This window comes from Mesoplodon mirus (assembly GCF_964341445.2).
Source record: "Mesoplodon mirus genome assembly, chromosome: 5".
Taxonomy (NCBI): domain Eukaryota; kingdom Metazoa; phylum Chordata; class Mammalia; order Artiodactyla; family Ziphiidae; genus Mesoplodon; species Mesoplodon mirus.
The window spans coordinates 90486716-90506224 of record NC_138980.1 but is presented as its reverse complement, the minus strand read 5'-3'; the positions used below and the strand labels follow the sequence as shown (position 1 = coordinate 90506224).

At 36.6% G+C, this 19509-nt stretch overlaps 1 protein-coding gene across 1 annotated transcript in view; it reads left to right on the top strand.

Annotated features, from left to right (window-relative positions):
* The window catches only part of KCNN2 (potassium calcium-activated channel subfamily N member 2), a 177802-nt gene that overhangs the window by 121585 nt on the left and 36708 nt on the right, over positions 1 to 19509 (top strand). The window contains exon 4 of the mRNA XM_082621883.1: positions 10956 to 11097. Within this exon, the coding sequence (XP_082478009.1) occupies positions 10956 to 11097 (142 nt within the window). The remainder of the gene's footprint in view (positions 1 to 10955; positions 11098 to 19509) is intronic.

The window sequence follows — 19509 nt, the reverse complement described above, 5'->3', positions numbered from 1 at the left end:
TTCTGCATTGAGGAAATCTCTCATGATGGACACTTATGCCCTGGGCTCTTCTTCCATCTTCGTTTTTAGGAACTAGACTTAATCTCCATGGCTCTCTGACCTGAAAGTTCTTTCCTAGAGCTGGGCATATTTCACTAACCCCCTTTATCAAAGAGAGCCTGAATGCTGATAAGTCTTTTCAGGTCTGTTTAGCTTATGTTGATGTGATACCATTGTGTTCCTATAGGTCTTTAACGTAGATAATCGTCAAATAATTATATAGGTATGTGATCTAAGACTGTTAGCTTATTGACAGATGTCATTTCTGAACTCATTCTAACAAATGAAAATGCATAAATGAATAATAGAGAGTCAGACAATAAAACATTTTGTCATCTTTTCAGGGAAACATAAGGAATGTAATTCTTCAAATTTGAAAATCCATATATGTTCTGTTACACACTCTTTTCCTTTAGGGACTTTGAGCTGTATTTCATAGGAAGCTTATGCCCTTAGACAGACATACCCACTGATGGTCTCTACCCAAAGACCAATCTTCTGTATCTGTATTGTGAATGAAATACACACACACACACACACACACACACACACAGGCACGGAGGAAAGAGAAAGGGAGAGGAAGGAAGAGGGGAAGTGGAAGTGTGGGGGAAAGGAGAGAGGAAGAGAGAGAAGTGTTTAGTTTTTTGACTTTTCTAAATTAACAGAGGAGAAGAAAAAATTCCAAAAGTGCAAGGTTAAAGGAGCAAAATAAATTCAAAGTAGAAAACTCATTTTGGTGTTTTAGAGTTAAAGAATTAGGCAGTTAATAAAAATTGAATCTGGCTTATGCCCAAATGAGTTAGGTTTTATAGGTAACATTACACAGCCTGTCTCTGCTGCTTTTCTCTGGATACTTGTTGGTATTGAAGGAAGTCTATATGGGGATCCCCGAGGTCCTAAAGTCATGTCTGTGTTTTCATGACTCAGCGATAGGGGAAAAAGTAGGAGTATGAAGAAGGGATTAGGAGAAAGTCACACAGATTGGGGCAATTCAAATTGTCTGAGCTGCAGGGATTTCTGTAAATTATTTGAGTAGTTTTATACATATAATTAAAGTGTTTTCACTTTAGAGCACCCTTACTCAGAGAGGTTTTTAGTAAAGGGTTTGGACCTACAAAATTTTACTTTTTTTTTTTTTTTTAGTTTAAAACTATAATTTTAGGTGTCACTGTTATATTCGACACTCATGTGATTACTTCTAATCTATTATATACATTTTTTCTTGATCTACCTTTGCTGCTCATATTCACATTTATTACAACTTGTATATTACCTTATTATTTCTTGCAATCAGTTTTCCCCCTTTCTGCATTTTAGGTTTCTCATGAATGCTTACTATTTTTTATCCATCTGCATGTTCCCAGTGCCTCCAAAAGTTCTGTTATACATATAGAAGCTCAACATGTTACTGAATGAGAACTTCTGAAATAAAGCTAATAGTTAATTCTCAGCTTTGGCAACACATACAAATTACCAGAGGAGCTTTAAAACAAAAAATCTCTGTCATGGCCCCACCCCCAGAGTTCTTGTCTTCATTGATTGAGGATGGGGCTTTTGCATAGGTAATTGTCAGTGCTTCCCAGGTGATTCTAATATGCAGCTACAGGTGCGCCCCTCTGATATGGATCAGTGGCAAATAAGAGATACATGTCACCCCTCCTTTCTGAGCCGTTTGGCACTCAGCACTTTTCTCCTTTGAACCTAAATATGTCCCTTCATTGAACTTCTTTGTATATGTTTTAACTAATTGGATCACTTATTTTATTTGCTTTTGCTTTAGGTGAAAACTCCATGCACATATTTGGAGCTTGGAGAGAGATAATTTATCATACTTCTCTGGGTCTTCAATTGGCAGACAGCAAAATATCAGCTTCATTACTGATGTGAAGCAGATCTGGTTACCACCACTTGACCTATATCCCAGTGGGCTGCCTGGTGTTCTGATGATTCACCACTGAGTTAGATGGAGTCATAGCTGAACCTTTATACCCTGTATTGGATCACCCCTGGCCTGGGAAGCTTACCATATAGAGAACCAAATACACCTGCTCTGTGGGCAGGCAGAGCAGAGAGAGAGCTGGAATTACTCCTGTTCAGTTCCTTCTCCCAGATTCTCCATCCTTCCCCTCTACAAATCTGGGAGAAATAGTTTGCCTCCGCCTTCCTCTCCCCCCTTCACCCCCCCCACACGTTAATACAATTAAATAATGTTAGAGGCAACCATTTTTAGTATTTTTTTAAATTTTATTGAAGTATAATTGATTTATTTACAATGTGTTTATTTCTGCTGTACAGCAGAGTGACTCAGTTATACATATATATACTTTTTCATATTATTTTCTTTTATGGTTTATCACAGGATATTGAAATCATTCCCTGTACTATACAGTAGGACCTTGTTGTTTATCCGTCCTATACATAATAGTGTGCATCTGCTAATTCCAAACTTGTGGTTCTTCCCTCTCCCACTCCCTCCCCCTTGGCAACCACAAGTCTGTTCTCTGTATCTGTGAGTCTGTTTCTGTTTCATAGATATGTTCATTTGGGTCGTGTTTTAGATTCCACATATAAGTGCTATCAGATGGTATTTGTCTTTTTCTTTCTGACTTACTTCACTTAGTGTGATAATCTCTAAGTCCATCCATGATGCTGCAAATGGCATTATTTCATTTTTTTATGGCTGAGTGATAGTCCATTGTACCTGTATGTATACGTATGTATATATATGCCACATCTTCTTTATCCATTCATCTGTCAGTGGACATTTAGGTTGTTTCCATGTCTTGCCTATTGTAAATAGAGCTGCTGTGACCATAGAGGTGCATGTATCTTTTCGAATTATAGCTTTTGAAAATTATAGCTTTTATATAGTCTGGGTATATGCTCAGGAGTGGGATTGCTGGATTATATGGCAACTCTATCTTTAGTTTTTTGAGGAACCTCCATAGTGTTTTCCATAATGGCTGCACCAGTTTACATTCCCACCAACAGTGTAGGAGGGCTCCCTTTTCTCTACACCCTCTTCAACATTTATTATTTGTAGATTTTTTTTAATGATGGCCATTCTGACCGGTGTGAGGTGGTACCTCATTGTAGTTTCAATTTGCATTTCTCTAATAATTAGTGATGTTGAGCATCTTTTCATGTGCCTCTCAGCCATCTGTATGTCTTCTTTAGAGAAATGTCTGGTTAGGTCTTCTGCCCATTTTTGGATTGTGTTGTTTTTTTGTTATTGAATTGTATGAGCTGTTTGTATAGTTTGGAAATTAAGCCCTTATCAGTTGCATCATTTGCAAATATTTTCTCCCAGTCTATAGGTTGTCTTTTCATTTTGTTTATGGTTTCCTTTGTGGTACAGAAGCTTGTAAGTTTGATTAGGTCCCATTTGTTTATTTTTGCTTTTATTTCTATTGCCTTGGGAGACTGACATAAGAAAACATTGTTACGATTTATGTCAGAGAATGTTTTGCCTATGTTCTCTTCTAGGAGTTTAATCGTGTCATGTCCTATATTTAAGCCTTTAAGCCATTTTGAGTTTATTTTTGTGTATGGTGTGAGGGTGTGTTCTGACTTCATTCATTTACATGTGGCTATCCCACTTTTCCAACACCACTTGCTGACGAGACTGTCTTTTCTGCATTACATATTCTTGCCTCCTTTGTTGAAGATTAATTGTCCATAGGTGTGTGAGTTTATTTCTGAGCTCTCTGTTCTGTTCCATTGACCCATATGTCTGTTATTGCGAGGCAACCATTTTTAATGTTTATCTGTGATCTATTTTTCCCCTTTGAAACTTTCAAAGATCATCTCTCTATTCCTAGTATTTAGAAATTTACAATGATCCCTCTAGGCACAGGTCTTTCATTATTCTCTGTGCAAATACTAAGTAGAACTTTCCTTTAGAGATGCCTGGCTTCCAGTTTTCCTGGAAAACTAAAGAAATAAAAAAAAAGTTATCATTTCTTTCCTTCCACTTCTATGTTCTTCTTTTAAAGTTAGTTGTTAGACGCTCTGTGTTCTCTGAGAATATATCTTCTTTGTTCTCCCTTTTCCCTTCTCTTTTTGTCTTTTTGTTCTACTTTCTGGGAGATTCCTACCAATTTATATTCTAACTGTATTGCGATTATTTTTTTCATCATAATTTTAAGTTTTTTAAAAGTCCCTCTTTTTTACTCTTTAATTGCACTTCTTTGTAGCATCCTGTTCCTTTTTATGGATGTTATATTTTCCTTTAGTTCTTCCATGATATAACTTAGAAAGTTCAGGAGTCCCACACCCCATCACTCTCCATTGTCTGCAGATTATTCTGTTTCCTCCCTTTTTCCTTCTTTCTTTCCCCTCCCATTTTTGTCAGTATCTTTTTTATAGAAAGTATAGTTCCAATGTATGCTGATCATTTGCTAGTCTTTCACGTTCAAGAGTGGGAATTGGAAACTTTGTATGGAGAGAGGAGCTTAGTATCTGGTGAAATTCACTATGGGTGGAGAAGTGGAAAGCTGCATTTTTCATTAGAAAATCCTTGCTGTTAGTAATGAATGTCTTTTCACTGAACCTATTCTGTTTCGCCAGAGAGAAATATATTCTTTCTCTGTATTAGTAAGTTCTAATATAGGGTCAAGAACAGGGAGTGAAGAAAGTAAACTGGGAATGTTGTTGTTCAGCTTGGAAACTTGAATTTAATTACCACATTTTCAGCCCAAAACATCTTTCCTGACCTTAGCTGGGGCCTGGATCAAAATCTCCAGTGTTTCCTCAATGAACAAACCTCTATCTCCTGTTAGTTGTCTAGCAATACCAGGCAGGGGCAAGCACCTGGGCATCTATTATTCCATATACTTAGACATCAAAATTTCTCCTGTTTTCAGCTTTGGACTTTACCCACTCATTGCATGACATCTGGTTTCTCCATGTTGTGAACCTTCCATGGGTTCTATAATAATCTATGCCTTTTAATTTGGGGTATTTAGGCCATTTATATTTAATGTGGTTACAGATATGCTTGGGTAAATCTGTCCTCTGGCTACTTGTTTTCTATTTGTCCCATCTAGTCTCTGTTCCTTTTTTCCATTTCTGCCTCCTTTTAGATTGCTTATCTTTTTTTATTGTATCTTATATCCTTTATTAGATTATCACTTATTACTCTTTGGTGTATTATTTTAATGATTCTTTTAGGAGTTATAGCATACCTATACACTTAGGTATACTATAACTAAATTGTCACAGTTTTATCTTCCCCTGACATTGTATCATTTACTACAGTCTACCTTCAAGTGATAATGTACCCCTTTACATATGGTATTTTCACTTCTCCAACCTTGCAGTTTTACTTGTGCATATCGATCAGTACGTACTTGGCTGAATAATCAAGGAGACCCTTCTACAGATCTCTGGATCTCTCTCTGTGCAGATGTTTCCTCTCTGGTTTTTTGCCCTATAAACTCATGGCCTCCCTGTATTCCCAGCTCTGTCCTCAACTTGGGGAGACCTCTGGGCTCTGCTGATTTCCATACCTGAGCTACATTCTGGAATCTTTCTTGAGGCATTAAGCTGGGGCAATTTTATGACTCGCTTTGGCTGTTTACCATCTCTCAGGGATCACTGTTCTTTGTTTCTAGATTATCTATGTCTTGTTCAATATTGTTTCAAATATTTGTCTGTTTTTGTAGTTGTTTCAAGAAGCAGCGTGAATTCAGTCCTTTGTTGTTCCATCTTGGCTGGAAGCAGAATTCCCCATGCCCTTTTGTTTGTATAAAAATGTGTTATTTTTCATTCTCTGATTTCTCTTTTCCTTTTTTTTTTGTTATTGTGGGCTTATACCTTTTTAAAATTGCCTTACTATCATTTTAGCAATATTTCAGGAGAGAATGGTGGATTCAGGAGAGAGAATTGATGATAGATTGATCACATGCATTTGCATCTCCATAATACTTTTCGATATATAACTGAGGCTGACATTTGAGATCAGAGCTGAAAATTAAGATATTTTTGCTATTCATAGTATTAATAGTATGTTTAATGGAAAAGGATTAATAAACATAGTTTGTCAGCTATAAGCTTCCATTGTTGAATATTTTTTACATGTGTAAAGATAACTTATAATTTGCCTACAGATCTTGGAACATAACATGACAAATCTGATTCATATTGATTGATGGGAAAGACTCATTTCTATCCCTCTTTTGTACTTCTATATTTGTGATCCTGAAGGCCTAACATTGTGGCCAAGGGCAAGTCAGTTTGAGAAAAAATGTTTCATATTGTCATATTAATTAATTCAATAAACACCAATTCCCTGCTCTATTCTTCTAAGTGAAGATAAAACAATGAGTAAGGCATAATCTTTGTCCTCAAATTCTTTATAATTTAGATTCTTGGGGCATGTTTGATAAGCAAAGTATACATTATATGTGTTATGACCCATGTTGACATTGACTGATGGCATGAGAGATATCTATAAGAGGCTCCCAGGATACAGAGAAAGGACCTATGGTCCAGCCTAGAGTACCATGATAAAAATGTTATGTGGCGTCTGGAAAAGGGGAGTTATGAGCACATTCTCAAAGTACAAATCAGGGCTAGGAAGGTGGGGGAGGGTGGTTTTAGGCAGAAGGAAATGTACCTGTAGAGAAAGGGCTGAGGAAGAGGATGGAATAACTGCCAGCTATTACTATGGCCAGAGCTCCTGTTACTTATGGAATGGTGCTGTGGGAGAGGCAGGAGTGATGGGCAGAGGCTGCTTCATTGAGTGGGAAGAATTCAGTAATGCTCTTGGAAAGATCACCCTTGTGAATTTAAACAAATATTATGGAAAGCTGCCATATTTGTGATTTAAGAAACAGTGGTAGACCCACAGTTGAGAATGAATGAAGAAATGAACGGAAACTAAGAAAAGGAATGCTGTACTTCTTTTAAAACGTCTTACAATCTTTAAGTCTCTAAAACACGCAATGCTGTAAAACAGCAATAAGTCCTCTCCCTAAACGCTAAAGTCCTTTTTTTAAAAAGCTTGCAATCATTAGGCATTCCTTACACTAATTTTAATCTTCTTTAATATATTTTAATTAAACAAGCATTCATATTCATTAGAATTTGAAATTTGCCATGTGAGTCGTTTCTTCAAGTCTTTCCCAGAATAGCTCCCTTGTGGAGAAGGTCGGAATTGTCTGAGTAAGTTTGTGACGTGAACTTACACTGTAAGAAACGTTTTGAAAATTTTTAACCATTTAAATTGTATATATTAATCGTTTGCAGTGGTGTGACTCTGGCATAAATTCAAAACCTGGAAGTGTTCTAAGTGAAAACGTCATCCTGTTGATAAGTCTAATATTTGTTTCTGAGTTGCCAAGAAAGAAACCTTTATTGTTCTAATAGTAGCTAATGTGGTCCCTAATTACCTGCCTTTTCTTGACTAGTCATGACTAAGTATGCCTGAATGTAACAAAAACATTAGTATGAAATGTTATTTTTCCATTCTGAGCCATTTTTTCAGGTAGGTTCATTATTTGTTAAGCAAAAAAGATAATTTACCATTGAACCCCAAGCCCTTAAATACCAACTCCTAGAAAGATATTTGTTTCTAATTAGGCCCTTCAATACAGCTTTACAGTATCTGACCCAATATAACGTGCATAACATATAACAAATAATAACTGAATGATATAATGGCATAATACTTGAGAATGGTGAAGAGTTTAATGAGGATGGGAGCAATTTGTATTTAAATTGTATTTAAAACTTGTGTATTTATTAAATGTAGGTAACTAAAGAAGAGTCAGTGAATGCTTTTTATTGTAACTTTCAAAGTCATTTACTGCTCTAAACTTTGAAAACCAAATCAAAGTACTTCAGGAAGAACAGATGAGAAAGACTTTCACAGCCTTGCCAAAGTTGAGAAGATTTACCTGTGGGCACCAGCAGTGAAGGTGCCCCTTTAAAGACCTTTGTTTACAGTATGAAATCTCAAACTCCTCTTTGTAGTTGCTCTACCAAAGGAACACCATGTGCCTAGAGATGTGTTCTGGTCACTAGCAATGTAGCAATAACTTGAGGTTATCACTCAGATGTGGTCACATTTTCTAAGTGGGTAGTGATTGAGGACACTTTGTTGATATAGCAAGGGTGAAGAGTATAGCTTTTTCAGCCAGAAAGGTTGTCCATGTCTTAAAACATCAATGTAAAATGAGAAAATGCAAGTCAAGTGTTGAACACATAGTGAGGGCTCAACAAATATTTCATATGCACCAGGGAATTAGGGCCATTGGCTCTTACACGTATCAAATCTTTGTGTAAATCATGATTTGTTAAGAAGAAACTTTGTCTCACAATTAAAAATTGAATAGGCCGTGAAGCTTTTGCCTCCCCTCTCTTATGTAGCCCACACCCGCACCAGGGTAATGTATTCCCTGTTTCAGGCAACTGCTTGATGAGGACTATTCATAGAAAGCCCCAATATCATGAGTGGGTTATTAATCCAAAGCTTACTTCTAAGGGTCTTGTTTGAAATAAAAACCACCTGGCCCCATGGAAGCCTCATCACACAGGCATAGCAGGCTCCCCGAGCAGTCCACAGAGCCTGGTAGCTTATGTTGTAGCCGAACTACAGCATGGATCGCATCACCCTAATCCTATGTGCATGTTATTTAACAGAGTTTCTCAGAGGAAATGCACTCGTCTGGCTTCCTTAAAAGATAGGAATTAATCTTTTTTTAAATTATAGTTGATTTACAATGTTGTGTTAGTTTCAGGTGTACAGCGAAGTGATTCAGATAGATATATATTCTTTTCAGATATATATATATACATATATATTCTTTTTCAGATTCTTTTCCACTATAAGTTATTACAAGATATTGAATATAGTTCCCTGTACTATACAATAGGTCCTTGTTGTTTATTTATTTTATGTATATTAGTGTATATCTGTTAATCCCAAACTCTTAATTTACCCCTCCCCTTTGTTAACCATAAATTTGTTTTCTATGTCTGTCTGTTTTTTTGTAAATAAGTTCATTTGTATCATTTTCTTAGATTCCACATATAAGTGATATCAGATGATATTTGTCTTCCTCTGTCTGACTTACTTCACTTAGTATGAGAATCTCTAGGTCCATCCATGTTGCTGCAAATGGCATTATTTCATTCTTTTTTATGGCTGAGTAATATGAGTACATCTTGACCTTCCTTTTGGCAATGACAGCCTCTCCACCCAGCCATCCTGGGAAGAGGGGACTCTGCATCTAAGTCATAGTGGCAGTTCCCTGGGGTAGAATGGTGGAGGTTGCTGCCCTCCCACCACCAGAGAATCACAGGATGCCCCTCAGCAGGGCTGGCTGCCTGTGTACGTGTCCTTCCATTTTCTGTTTGAAGATACGGTGATGCCGTCACTCTTCCTTACTCTGGGGTTCCACTCACTCCAAGCAGAGGTTTCTCTTTCCCTAGACCAAAGTAGCAAAAAATACCATTTCTTAGTTCTCTCTTCTTTGTTAGAAAACAAAGGTGCCAAAGTGTTAAACATAGGCCTTTCTGTATCCAAAGACAGAGGCAAGATCCACAGTCTCCCCTTCAGAGGTATGATACTGCAGAGGAAAGCTTATACTCTATAAACTTCCTGCACTTTGGGCTATAGATGCAGAAGCCTTGGAATTATATGAAGAACAGAAAAAAAAAAAAAAAGAGAGAGAGAGAGAATGCACTGGCCCAATGTAGGTTGTATATGGGATCAATCCTGGTGCTCGGGTCATGGGGCAGCCTCCTTGCCTCCACAGCTCTGGCTACACAGACATATCGTCAAACTGAAAGGCGGGACTGAGTGAATGCAAGCTAGGAGATTATCAGCACACTTTGGAGAGCAAGAAATAAGGAAGGGAAAGCCATCTCCAGTGGTACCTGAGAGCTGGGAAGAAAGGGTGGTCCTTACAGAAGTTGGATGAAGTGACCAGAGAGAGAGTCTGGGGTGTGACTGCCATGGAGGAGGGCTACTCTGCCCCATGACTACACAGAGCATGCATCCAGGGCAAGTTTCTCTAAAGTAACAACTTGCATGGCCTCACAGTTGTATGCATGGTGGATAATAGTACCCCACGATGGGCCAGGGTTACTGTTTAACACTGATAATTCAAGCAAAATTTTATATCTGTTTCTGATATAAAAGTCCTTCTTCTCATTAGAAAAATTTGACACCTCATAGAATAATGAGGGTAAACTGCATCCCTCTCCCTCTTTTTGACTATAAACTCTTTGTGTGTATCTGGTGAGGTAATAACATATTAAGCTCCAGTTTGGGGCATGGATTATGCAATCAAAGGTACATTTTCCATCTTCAAGGAGGATGGCTAGTACAGGACCTCCAGGTAGACAGTTACAATGTAGTCCTGTGATGGAGGAATATATGGGATACTGAGGGAGCCCCAGAAATGGGCTGGGAGGAGCATAGACAGAAAAGGCTCCCACCTGAACTTATTTTGAAAGATGACTAGGAGTTGGCCCATTAAGAAATAAAGGTAGCAAAGGGAACACCGTGGCTCCTTTTGGTACAAAGGTGAGGAGGGAGATCGGGGCACTGCATATTGTTCCACAAGTTGGGCACATCAGTGGGCATCAAGGAAGGATGAGATGTGAGCAAGGCCAAAGCAGGATTCAAAGATAAATGTGCATTAATCAACTTAAACCAGTGAGAAAAGCAAGTTTCATATTTTACAGTTTCTCTTTCAGATTATTTTTAAAGTTGAGAAATTCTGATGTCTTCCAGATTGCTTAGGTAGAACTCCAATTTTATTTATAATAATGAGCTTTGAAAACCTCTAAATAGAGCACTTTATAGACGCTACTTAGTAAATTCACTGTATTGAATCCAACTGCCCTTGGCAGCCCTACTCTAGATTAATTATGAAGGACTGGCTTTGTTTGCTATTTTTCAGGTACCATGATCAACAGGATGTTACTAGCAACTTCCTTGGAGCAATGTGGTTGATATCAATAACTTTTCTCTCCATTGGTTATGGTGACATGGTACCTAACACATACTGTGGGAAAGGAGTCTGTTTGCTCACTGGAATTATGGTAAGTGTCTTTTCACTTTCTGTCTCTTTGATGAACACTCAAGAAAGTACTTTAGACCATTCCATCCATGTGCATAAGTCATAGTACGCTACTTCAATTTCCAAACATCAGGAAGGCAGCATAAATAAATCAGTTCTCTGTTCGGAGAGAACATCAACAGTTCTTATCCTAATTCTCTTCATTGTGAAGCTCCATGGATGACAGAGTGCTGCTAGAATGCTCTTTGTGGGCTATGTGCTAATTTGATGAGCAAATCTGATCTTAGAGCTTCAGCTTCAAGGTCAGAAGTTCTTTAAGTCTGAGTTCTGCCATTTCCTATTAGCCATGTGAACTTGAGTGAAATCCTCTTCTCTGAAATGTACTTCTCTCATCTGTAAAATGTGGACCATAATAACTATCTTGCAATGTGTTGAACGGTGGAAGAATTACATTTTTTTCCAATTATATAATTAGATAATATTTATCGTTTTAACAAATACTCGTTGAGTGCCGATTATGGCACTGGCCTAGCAACTGAGAATATAGCAGGAAAGGGATGAACTGTCTCTGTCCTGCCTTCATGGAGCTTACAGGGGAATGCCTACTTTTTAAGATAATTAACAAATGATTGTTATGTACATTTGTGACAAGTATGTGAGGAAGTAAGATTTCTGATCAGATTCAAGGGGACTGAGGGAGAAGAATGGGATCTACTAAGAGAAATAAATTCCTGGAAAGCTGACTTTTAAACTGAGGTGGGAAGGGTAGGTAGCCAGGCAAAGTGGGGGGAAGGAAAGGCATTCCAGGAAGAGGAAATAGTTTATTTGAAGAGAGTGAGGCAAGGAGGAGCTTGGTACATTGATGTAAGGCCACCAGGCCAGGAGTGTACAGAGTAAAGAGGAAAAGTGGCATGAGGCTGGGGGTGGGAGGCCAGATCTTGGGGACCTCTTGAGTGAGGTTTGCTGCCTGTGGTGATGTGTCACTCTTCTGGGACACCTAGCAGGCTCAGACATGTTCCTTGCCCCTTACACACTATGACGTGGCCAGGGCTGGTGTGTACCATTTGTTTTAGATGTCTGAAAATGAAAGGCTAGCAAATTGTCTAAAATTGATTATAATGTGGTGTGAACTTTGAAATGTCTAAGCCAGATGCACCACTTTTAGTGACCTAGGTTCTCTCCATTCCTTATCTTCTTTTTATCATTGGATTACAGCAAAGAGCATTATCCTGATACTTGTTTGGTTCCTGCCTACAGAAGGATGTGAACTAGTACTGGAAGCTCCTTAGTCAGGAAATTCCCAGAATGTCTGAAGTTAGGCATCTCTGCCCAACGCCTTCATTGTGTCCACCCACAAGTTGGCAGGAGAGGAACAGGCTCCCCATGCAAGGGCCTTTGAATGGTGGCCAGGGCAGCGTGTACCCTTGTAGCAGCTGCCTAGGAAGATTGTTCCAAGAGTCAGAACTAGCTGGAAGGACTGAGTGCCCATGACATACATAGAGTGGGAACATTCTTCTCCCACTTAGTAGCACTGAATAGCTAGATGCGAAAATAAAACCTGAGGGCTAATTTTAAGGTTACAGTAGTAACAAGATGACCATTCGTGGAAAATATAATTTGGGGTCATAATTTAACATTGTTTGCTTGTAAAAGAAAAGTACAGTGATTAGTGATTTTTTTTTCATTAAAATTGGTTGGTCCTTTATGTTTACTCTTGGATCACTTCCTTTTTCCTCAAAAGATAGCATTTTATTATATAGTATAATGCTTTGGGAAATAAAATTTGCATGGATGTATTTTTGGAGGGCCGTAATAAGCCCACAAGGGACATGAATGATGCTATTTATAAACACAGAACTGGTAATTGCAGAGTCTTTCCCCTTATGCTTCTTAGAAACAATTTCCTTGGTTTTGCTTTTTGGCAAGATACCCCCCTTTTATTCTTGAATCAGGTATGACTCAGGGTTTATGCAAACCTCTTCATTTGCCACGGATCAGAGCCAAGTTTGAGGTTAACCTTGCCTGGATCTTGTAGTACTTTTATCTTTCCTTCATTTTTTTCTCTGTCCCTAATGTCTCAAGAACAGCTCCTGCAAAATCTCATCTGACAGCACAAATTTTATATTTAGTTAATTGAACTACTTCCTTGCTTAGGTGTCACTGGTGATCTTATTTTATTTTTAGAAAATATTTTATAAGCCACTTTTAATCTATATGGACACAAAAATGTTATATGCAGTGAAATTTACAGTGACTTCACTGCTGTCCTCTAAGCTCATGGTGAAAACAGTCCCTCTGTCCTTAGGCTGAGGAGCTCCATTCCATCTCACTCTTAAGGAACAGACAATTGACCCGATCAAAAATTGTTTACTTGCATATAGAGAAATTGAGTGCTCTTTGACTAGCCTAATTGAAGTACTGTGTAGAGTTGCATTGTCTCTATCCATCGGCCAAATAAATTCCCACAGAGTCAGGCCACAGAGTAGCCTTCTGGGGGTGAGCTTCTGGGAATTGGTTATATCCCATGTAAATTTCCTGGGGATGAAGAGCCTATGTATTGCAGTTACCTAGAAACTATTACAGAGAGTGGCTGACAAATATAGTTTCCTAAAACATAAGTTTTTTTCAGAGTCTATATAAAAGGTTAGTTTCCTTTAGATGAATTGTGTTTCTCTTTTGTCAGACAATTTTTTTTTTTTTTTTTTTTTTTTTTTGCTTTTGATATCAGGAAGTTTAAATACCAGTTTGTTACTTTGGGATTGTCTAAGCTAGATATGACTTTTTTTAAATTTCAGGCTTTTTTTTCTTTTTCCTTTTTTTTTTTTTTTCTTTCTTTTTCCGGCCTATTCTCCCTGGGACTTTTGCAATGCATGTTTAGGTAAAATACACATTGTCACATTTCTCATGAGTCATCTCTCTGTGTTTCTCTGGCCTTTAATAAATTGTGAAAAAGAAACGCAATTCACAATACTCCTGGGAGAGCACAGGGCCATCCCTGAATCATCTTGTGTATTGTCTCTGAAGTACTATGATTCTTTGTGTTCTTTTATATTTCAATTTTCTTGTTCTTGTGTTTAGGAAATTTTGATAGAATTTATACCTTTATGTGTTTTTTTTCACTTTGAAGTAAAATACAGTTGATCTGAATGCTAATACCTACAAAGCTTTCCTATTTCAAAAATGTAGACATAAAGAAATTAGCACTGCATTATTTCTTCATAAAGCTAATGAATTATTTCATATGATCATCTTAGATGTTCACATTTCATTGGTAAAAACTCAAAATTAAAATGTAATTTAAAATTTTTAAATAGCTTAATTTATGTCATGAGTTATATTTTTGGGAGCCAAGGACATTAAGATTTAGGACATTTCTGCCATGGTCTTGGCAGAAATATATTGTTAAACCATGAGGAGAGAGAGTTTTCCAGAATATTTCTAAGAGAGAAACAAATGGTCTTATCAAAAAATAACTTCTCCTTGCCTGAAATGTAAATTGTAAATCCAAGACAATCATGCAAAGCTTTTTAAACGAGTTTTAGGCTGTGTTTACAATGCTATACATAGATGATTATGAAAATACTAAAACAAGTGGACTTTTTACACTGAAATGCCTGAACAAGAATTCCATTGTGATAGATCAAACAAGTCAAGTAGAAATTTTTCTTTTACCAAGACCTAACTAATATTTTAGAGCTTAAGAGACAAAGATCTCTTCCTTTCCCCTGGGTATTATTTTAAAAACCTAAGATCATAGGATTGCCTAATAGACAAGGTCCCTCATTACCCTTCAAGAGAAAACTATTACAGTTGCAATTACTTACTTTTTCCTTATTCTTCTATCCTTCCTCTTTTTAAAAAAATGTTACTGAAATATAGTTGTTTTACACTGTTGTATTAATTTCTTCTGTACAGCACAGTGACTCAGTTACACATAATATATATTCTTTTTCATATTCTTTTTCCTTTATGGTTTGTCACAGGATATTGACTATAGTATAGTTCCCTATGTTATACAGTAGAATCTTGTTGTTTACCAATCCTATATATAATAGTTTGCCTCTACTAATCCCAAACTCCCAATTCTTCCCTCCCCTATCCCACCCCCCTTGGCAACCAAAAGTTTGTTCTCTATGTCTGTGAGTCAGTTTTTGTTTTGTAGATATGTTGATTTGTGTGGTATCTTAGATTCCACATGTGATATCATATGGTACTTATCTTTTTCTTTCTGACTCACTTTGCTTAGTATGATAATCTCTAGGTCCATCCATGTTGCTGCAAATGGCATTATTTCATTCTTTATGGCTTAGTAATATTCCATTGTGTGTGTGTGTGTGTGTGTGTGTGTGTGTATGTATATATATAGATATACCACATCTTCTTTATCCATTCATCTGTTGATGGACATTTAGGTTGTTTCCATGTCTTGGCTATTGTAAATAGTGCTGCTATGAACATAGGGGTGCATGTATCTTTTTGAATTATAGTTTTGTCTGGATATATGCCCAGGAGTTGGATTGCTGGATCATATGGCAACTCTACTTTTAGTTTTCTGAGGAACTTCCATACTGTTTTCCATAGTGGCTGCACCAACTTACATTCCCACCAACAATGTAGGAGGGTTCCCTTTTCTCCATACCCTCTGCAGCATTTGTTATTTGTAGACTTTTTAATAATGGCCATTCTGACCAGTGTGAGGTGGTACCTCATTGTAGCTTTGATTTGCATTTCTCTAATAATTAGTGATGTTGAGCATCTTTATCATGTGCCTATTGGCCATCTGTATGTCTTCTTTGGAGAAATGTCTATTTAGGTCTTCTGCCTATTTTTTGATTGGGTTGTTTTTTTGTTATTGAGTTGTATGGGCTGTTTGTATAGTTTGGAAATTAAGCCCTTATCAGTTGCATCATTTGCAAATATTTTCTCCCAGTCTCTAGGTTTTTTTGTTGTTGAGTTGTATGAGCTGTTTGTATATTTTGGAGATTAAGCCCTTGTTGGTCACATCATTTTCAAATATTTTCCCCCATTCCGTAGGTTTTTTCATTTTGTTTATAGTTTCCTTTGCTGTGCAATGGCTTGTAAGTTTGATTAGGTCCATTTGCTTATTTTTGTTTTTATTTCTTTTGCCTTGGAAGGCTGACCCAAGAAAACATTGGTACAATTTATGTCAGAGAATGTTTTGCCTATGTTCTCTTCTAGGAGTTTTATGGTGTCTTGTCTTATATTTTAGGTCTTTGAGCCATTTTGAGTTTATTTTTGTGTACGGTGTGAGGGTGGGTCCTAACTTCATTGATTTACATGGGGCTGTCCAACTTTCACAACACCACTTGCTGAAGAGACTTTCTTTTCTCCATTGTATATTCTTGCCTCCTTTGTTCAAGATTAATCATTTATAGGTGTGCAGGTTTATTTCTGGGCTCTCTATTATGTTCCATTTATCTGTATGTCTGTTTTTGTGCCAATACCTTGCTGTTTTGATTACTATAGCCTTGTAGTATCGTCTTAAGTCTGGGAGGTTTATGCCTCCAGCTTTGTTCTTTTTCCTCAGGATTGCTTTGGCAATTCTGGGTCTTTTATGGTTCCATATAAATTTTAGAATTATTTGTTCTATTTCTGTGAAAAATGTCATGGGTAATTTAATAGGGATCACACTGAATCTGTAGATTGCTTTGGGAAGTATGCTTATTTTAATAGTATTAATTCTTTCAATCCAAGAGCATGGGATAGCTTTCCATTTCCTTGAATCATCTTTAATTTCCTGTATTAATGCTGTGTAGTTCTCAGCATATAAGTCTTTCATGTCCTTGGTGAGATTTATTCCTAAGTATTTTTTTGGTGCAATTTTAAAAGGGGTTGTTAGTTTGCATTCCCTTTCTTATATTTCATTATTAGTGTAAAGAAATGCAACCAATTTCTGTATGTTAAACTTGTATCCTGCTACCTTGCTGAATTAGTTTATCAGTTTTAGTAGGTTTTGTGTGGAGTCTTTAGGGTTTTCTATATATATTGTCATGTTATCTGCATAATGACAATTTTACCTCTTCCCTTCAAAACTGAATAACTTTTATTTCTTTTTCTTGTCTGATTGCTGTGGCTAGGACTTCCACTACATTGTTGAAGAGAAGTGGTGAGAGTGGGCATCCTTGTCTTGTTCCAGATTTTAGCAGGAAGGCTTTCAGCTTTTCACCATTGTGTATTATACTGGCTGTGAGTTTGTCATAAATAGCTTTTATGTTGAGATATGTTCCCTCTATACCCACTTTCATAAGGGTTTTTATCATGAATAGATGTTGAATTTTATCAAATGTTTTTTCTGCATTTGTTGAGATGATCATGTGGTTTTTGCCTTTTCTTTTGTTGATGTGGTGTATCACATTGATTGATTTGTGTGTGTTGAACCATCCTTGTGAACCTGGGATGAATCCCACTTGGTCGTGATGTATGACATTCTTATGTGCTGTTGGATTCACTTTGCTAATATTTTGTTCAGAATTTTTGCATCTATATTCATCAAAGATATTGGCCTGTAATTTTCTTTGTTGTTAGTGTCTTTGTCTGGTTTTGGCGTCAGGGTGATCGTGGCTTCATAGAATGTCTTTGGGAGTACTCCTTCATCTTCAGTCTTTTGGAAGAGTTTGAGAGGAATCAGTATAAGCTTTTCTTTGTATGTTTGGTAAAATTTCCCAGTGAAGCCATCTGGTCCTGGACTTTTGTTTGTAGTTATTACTGATTCGATTTCATTTCTAGCAATTTGTCTGTTCAAGTTATCTATTTCTTCTTGATTCAGTTTTGGTGGGCTGTATGTTTCTAGAAAGTTGTTCAGTTTTTTGAGGTTGTCAGATTTGTTGGCATATAATTGTTCATAGTATTCTCATGTTTTTTTTGTATTTCTACTGTATCTGTTGTGATTTCTCCTCTTTGGTTTTGTATTTTATTTATTTATTTGGGTCATCTCTCTTTCTTCATGGTGAGCCTAGCCAGAGGTTTGTAAATTTTGCTTACCCTTTCAAAGAACAAGCTCTTGGTTTTATTATTTTTTTCTATTGTTTTTTAATCTCTATTTTATTTACTTCCTTGCTGATCTTTATTATCTCCTTCCTTCTGCTGACTTTAGGTTTTGTTTATTATTCTTCTTATAATTCTTTTAGATGAGTTAGATTGTTTGAGATTTTTCTTGTTTCTTAAGGAAGGCCTGTATTACTATGAACTTCCCTCTAAGAATTCCCTTTGCTGCATGCCATAGATTTTGTATGGTTGTGTTTTCATTGTCATTTGCCTCAAGGTATTTTTTAATTTCTTCTTTGATTTCATCATTGACCCATTGGTTTTATAGTAGCATGTTGTTTAGTCTCCATGTAATTGTTTCTTTCCTCGTTTCTTTTCTGTGGTTGATTTCTAGTTTCATGCCATTATGGTCAGAAAAGATGCTTGAAATAATTTCTATACTCTTCAATTTGTTGAGGCTTGTTTTGTGCCCAAATATGTGGTCAATCCTAGAGAATGTTCCATGTGTACTTGTAAAGAATGTGTATTCTGGTTTTTTTGGATGTAATGTCCTAATTAAGTCTAACTGTTATGTTGTATCATTTAAGATCTCTGTTGCCTTATTGATTTTCTCTCTTGAAGATCTACCTTTTGATGTGAGTGGGGTGTTAAAGTGTCCTACTATTATTGTATTCCCGTCAATGTCTCCCTTTATGTCTGTTAGTATTTGTTTTATGTATTCGGGTGTACATATATTGGGTGCATATATATTGACAAGTGTAATATTCTCTCCTTGTATTGATCCTTATATCATTATATAGTTTCCTTCTTTATGTTTCTTTATAGCCTTTTTTTTAAAGTCTATTTTGTCTGATATAAGCATTGTGACTCCCCCCACTTTCTTGTCCTTTCCATTTGCATGAAATATCTTTTTCCATCCCCTCACTTTTAATTTATCTGTGCTTTGCCCTTAAGTGTGTCTCTTGTAGGCAGCATATTGTAGGATCTTGTTTTTCTATCCAGTCTGCCACTCTGTGTCTTTTGATTGGAGCATTTAGTCCATTGACATTTAAGGTAATTATTGATAGATATGTATTTATTGCCATTTTAACCTTGTTTTTCCATTGATTTTATATTTCTTCTTTGTCCCTTTTTCTTTTTGTTTTTCCTTTTGTAGTTTAATGATTTTCTTTTGTATTATGCTTATGTTCTCTTCTTTTTGGTTTTTGTGAATCTATTGTATGTTTTTGACTTGTGGTTGCTGTGTTTGTTAAGTATGATAACCCCTTCCTATATCTACCTGCTTTATACTGGTAGTCATATAGGCTCAAACACATTCTAGAAAAAAAAACCCTACATTTTCTTATTCTCTTCCCCCACATTTTATGATTTTGATGTCCTATTTTGCATCTTCATTTTCATCCTTTTTCTGTTCATTGTGGTTATTGCT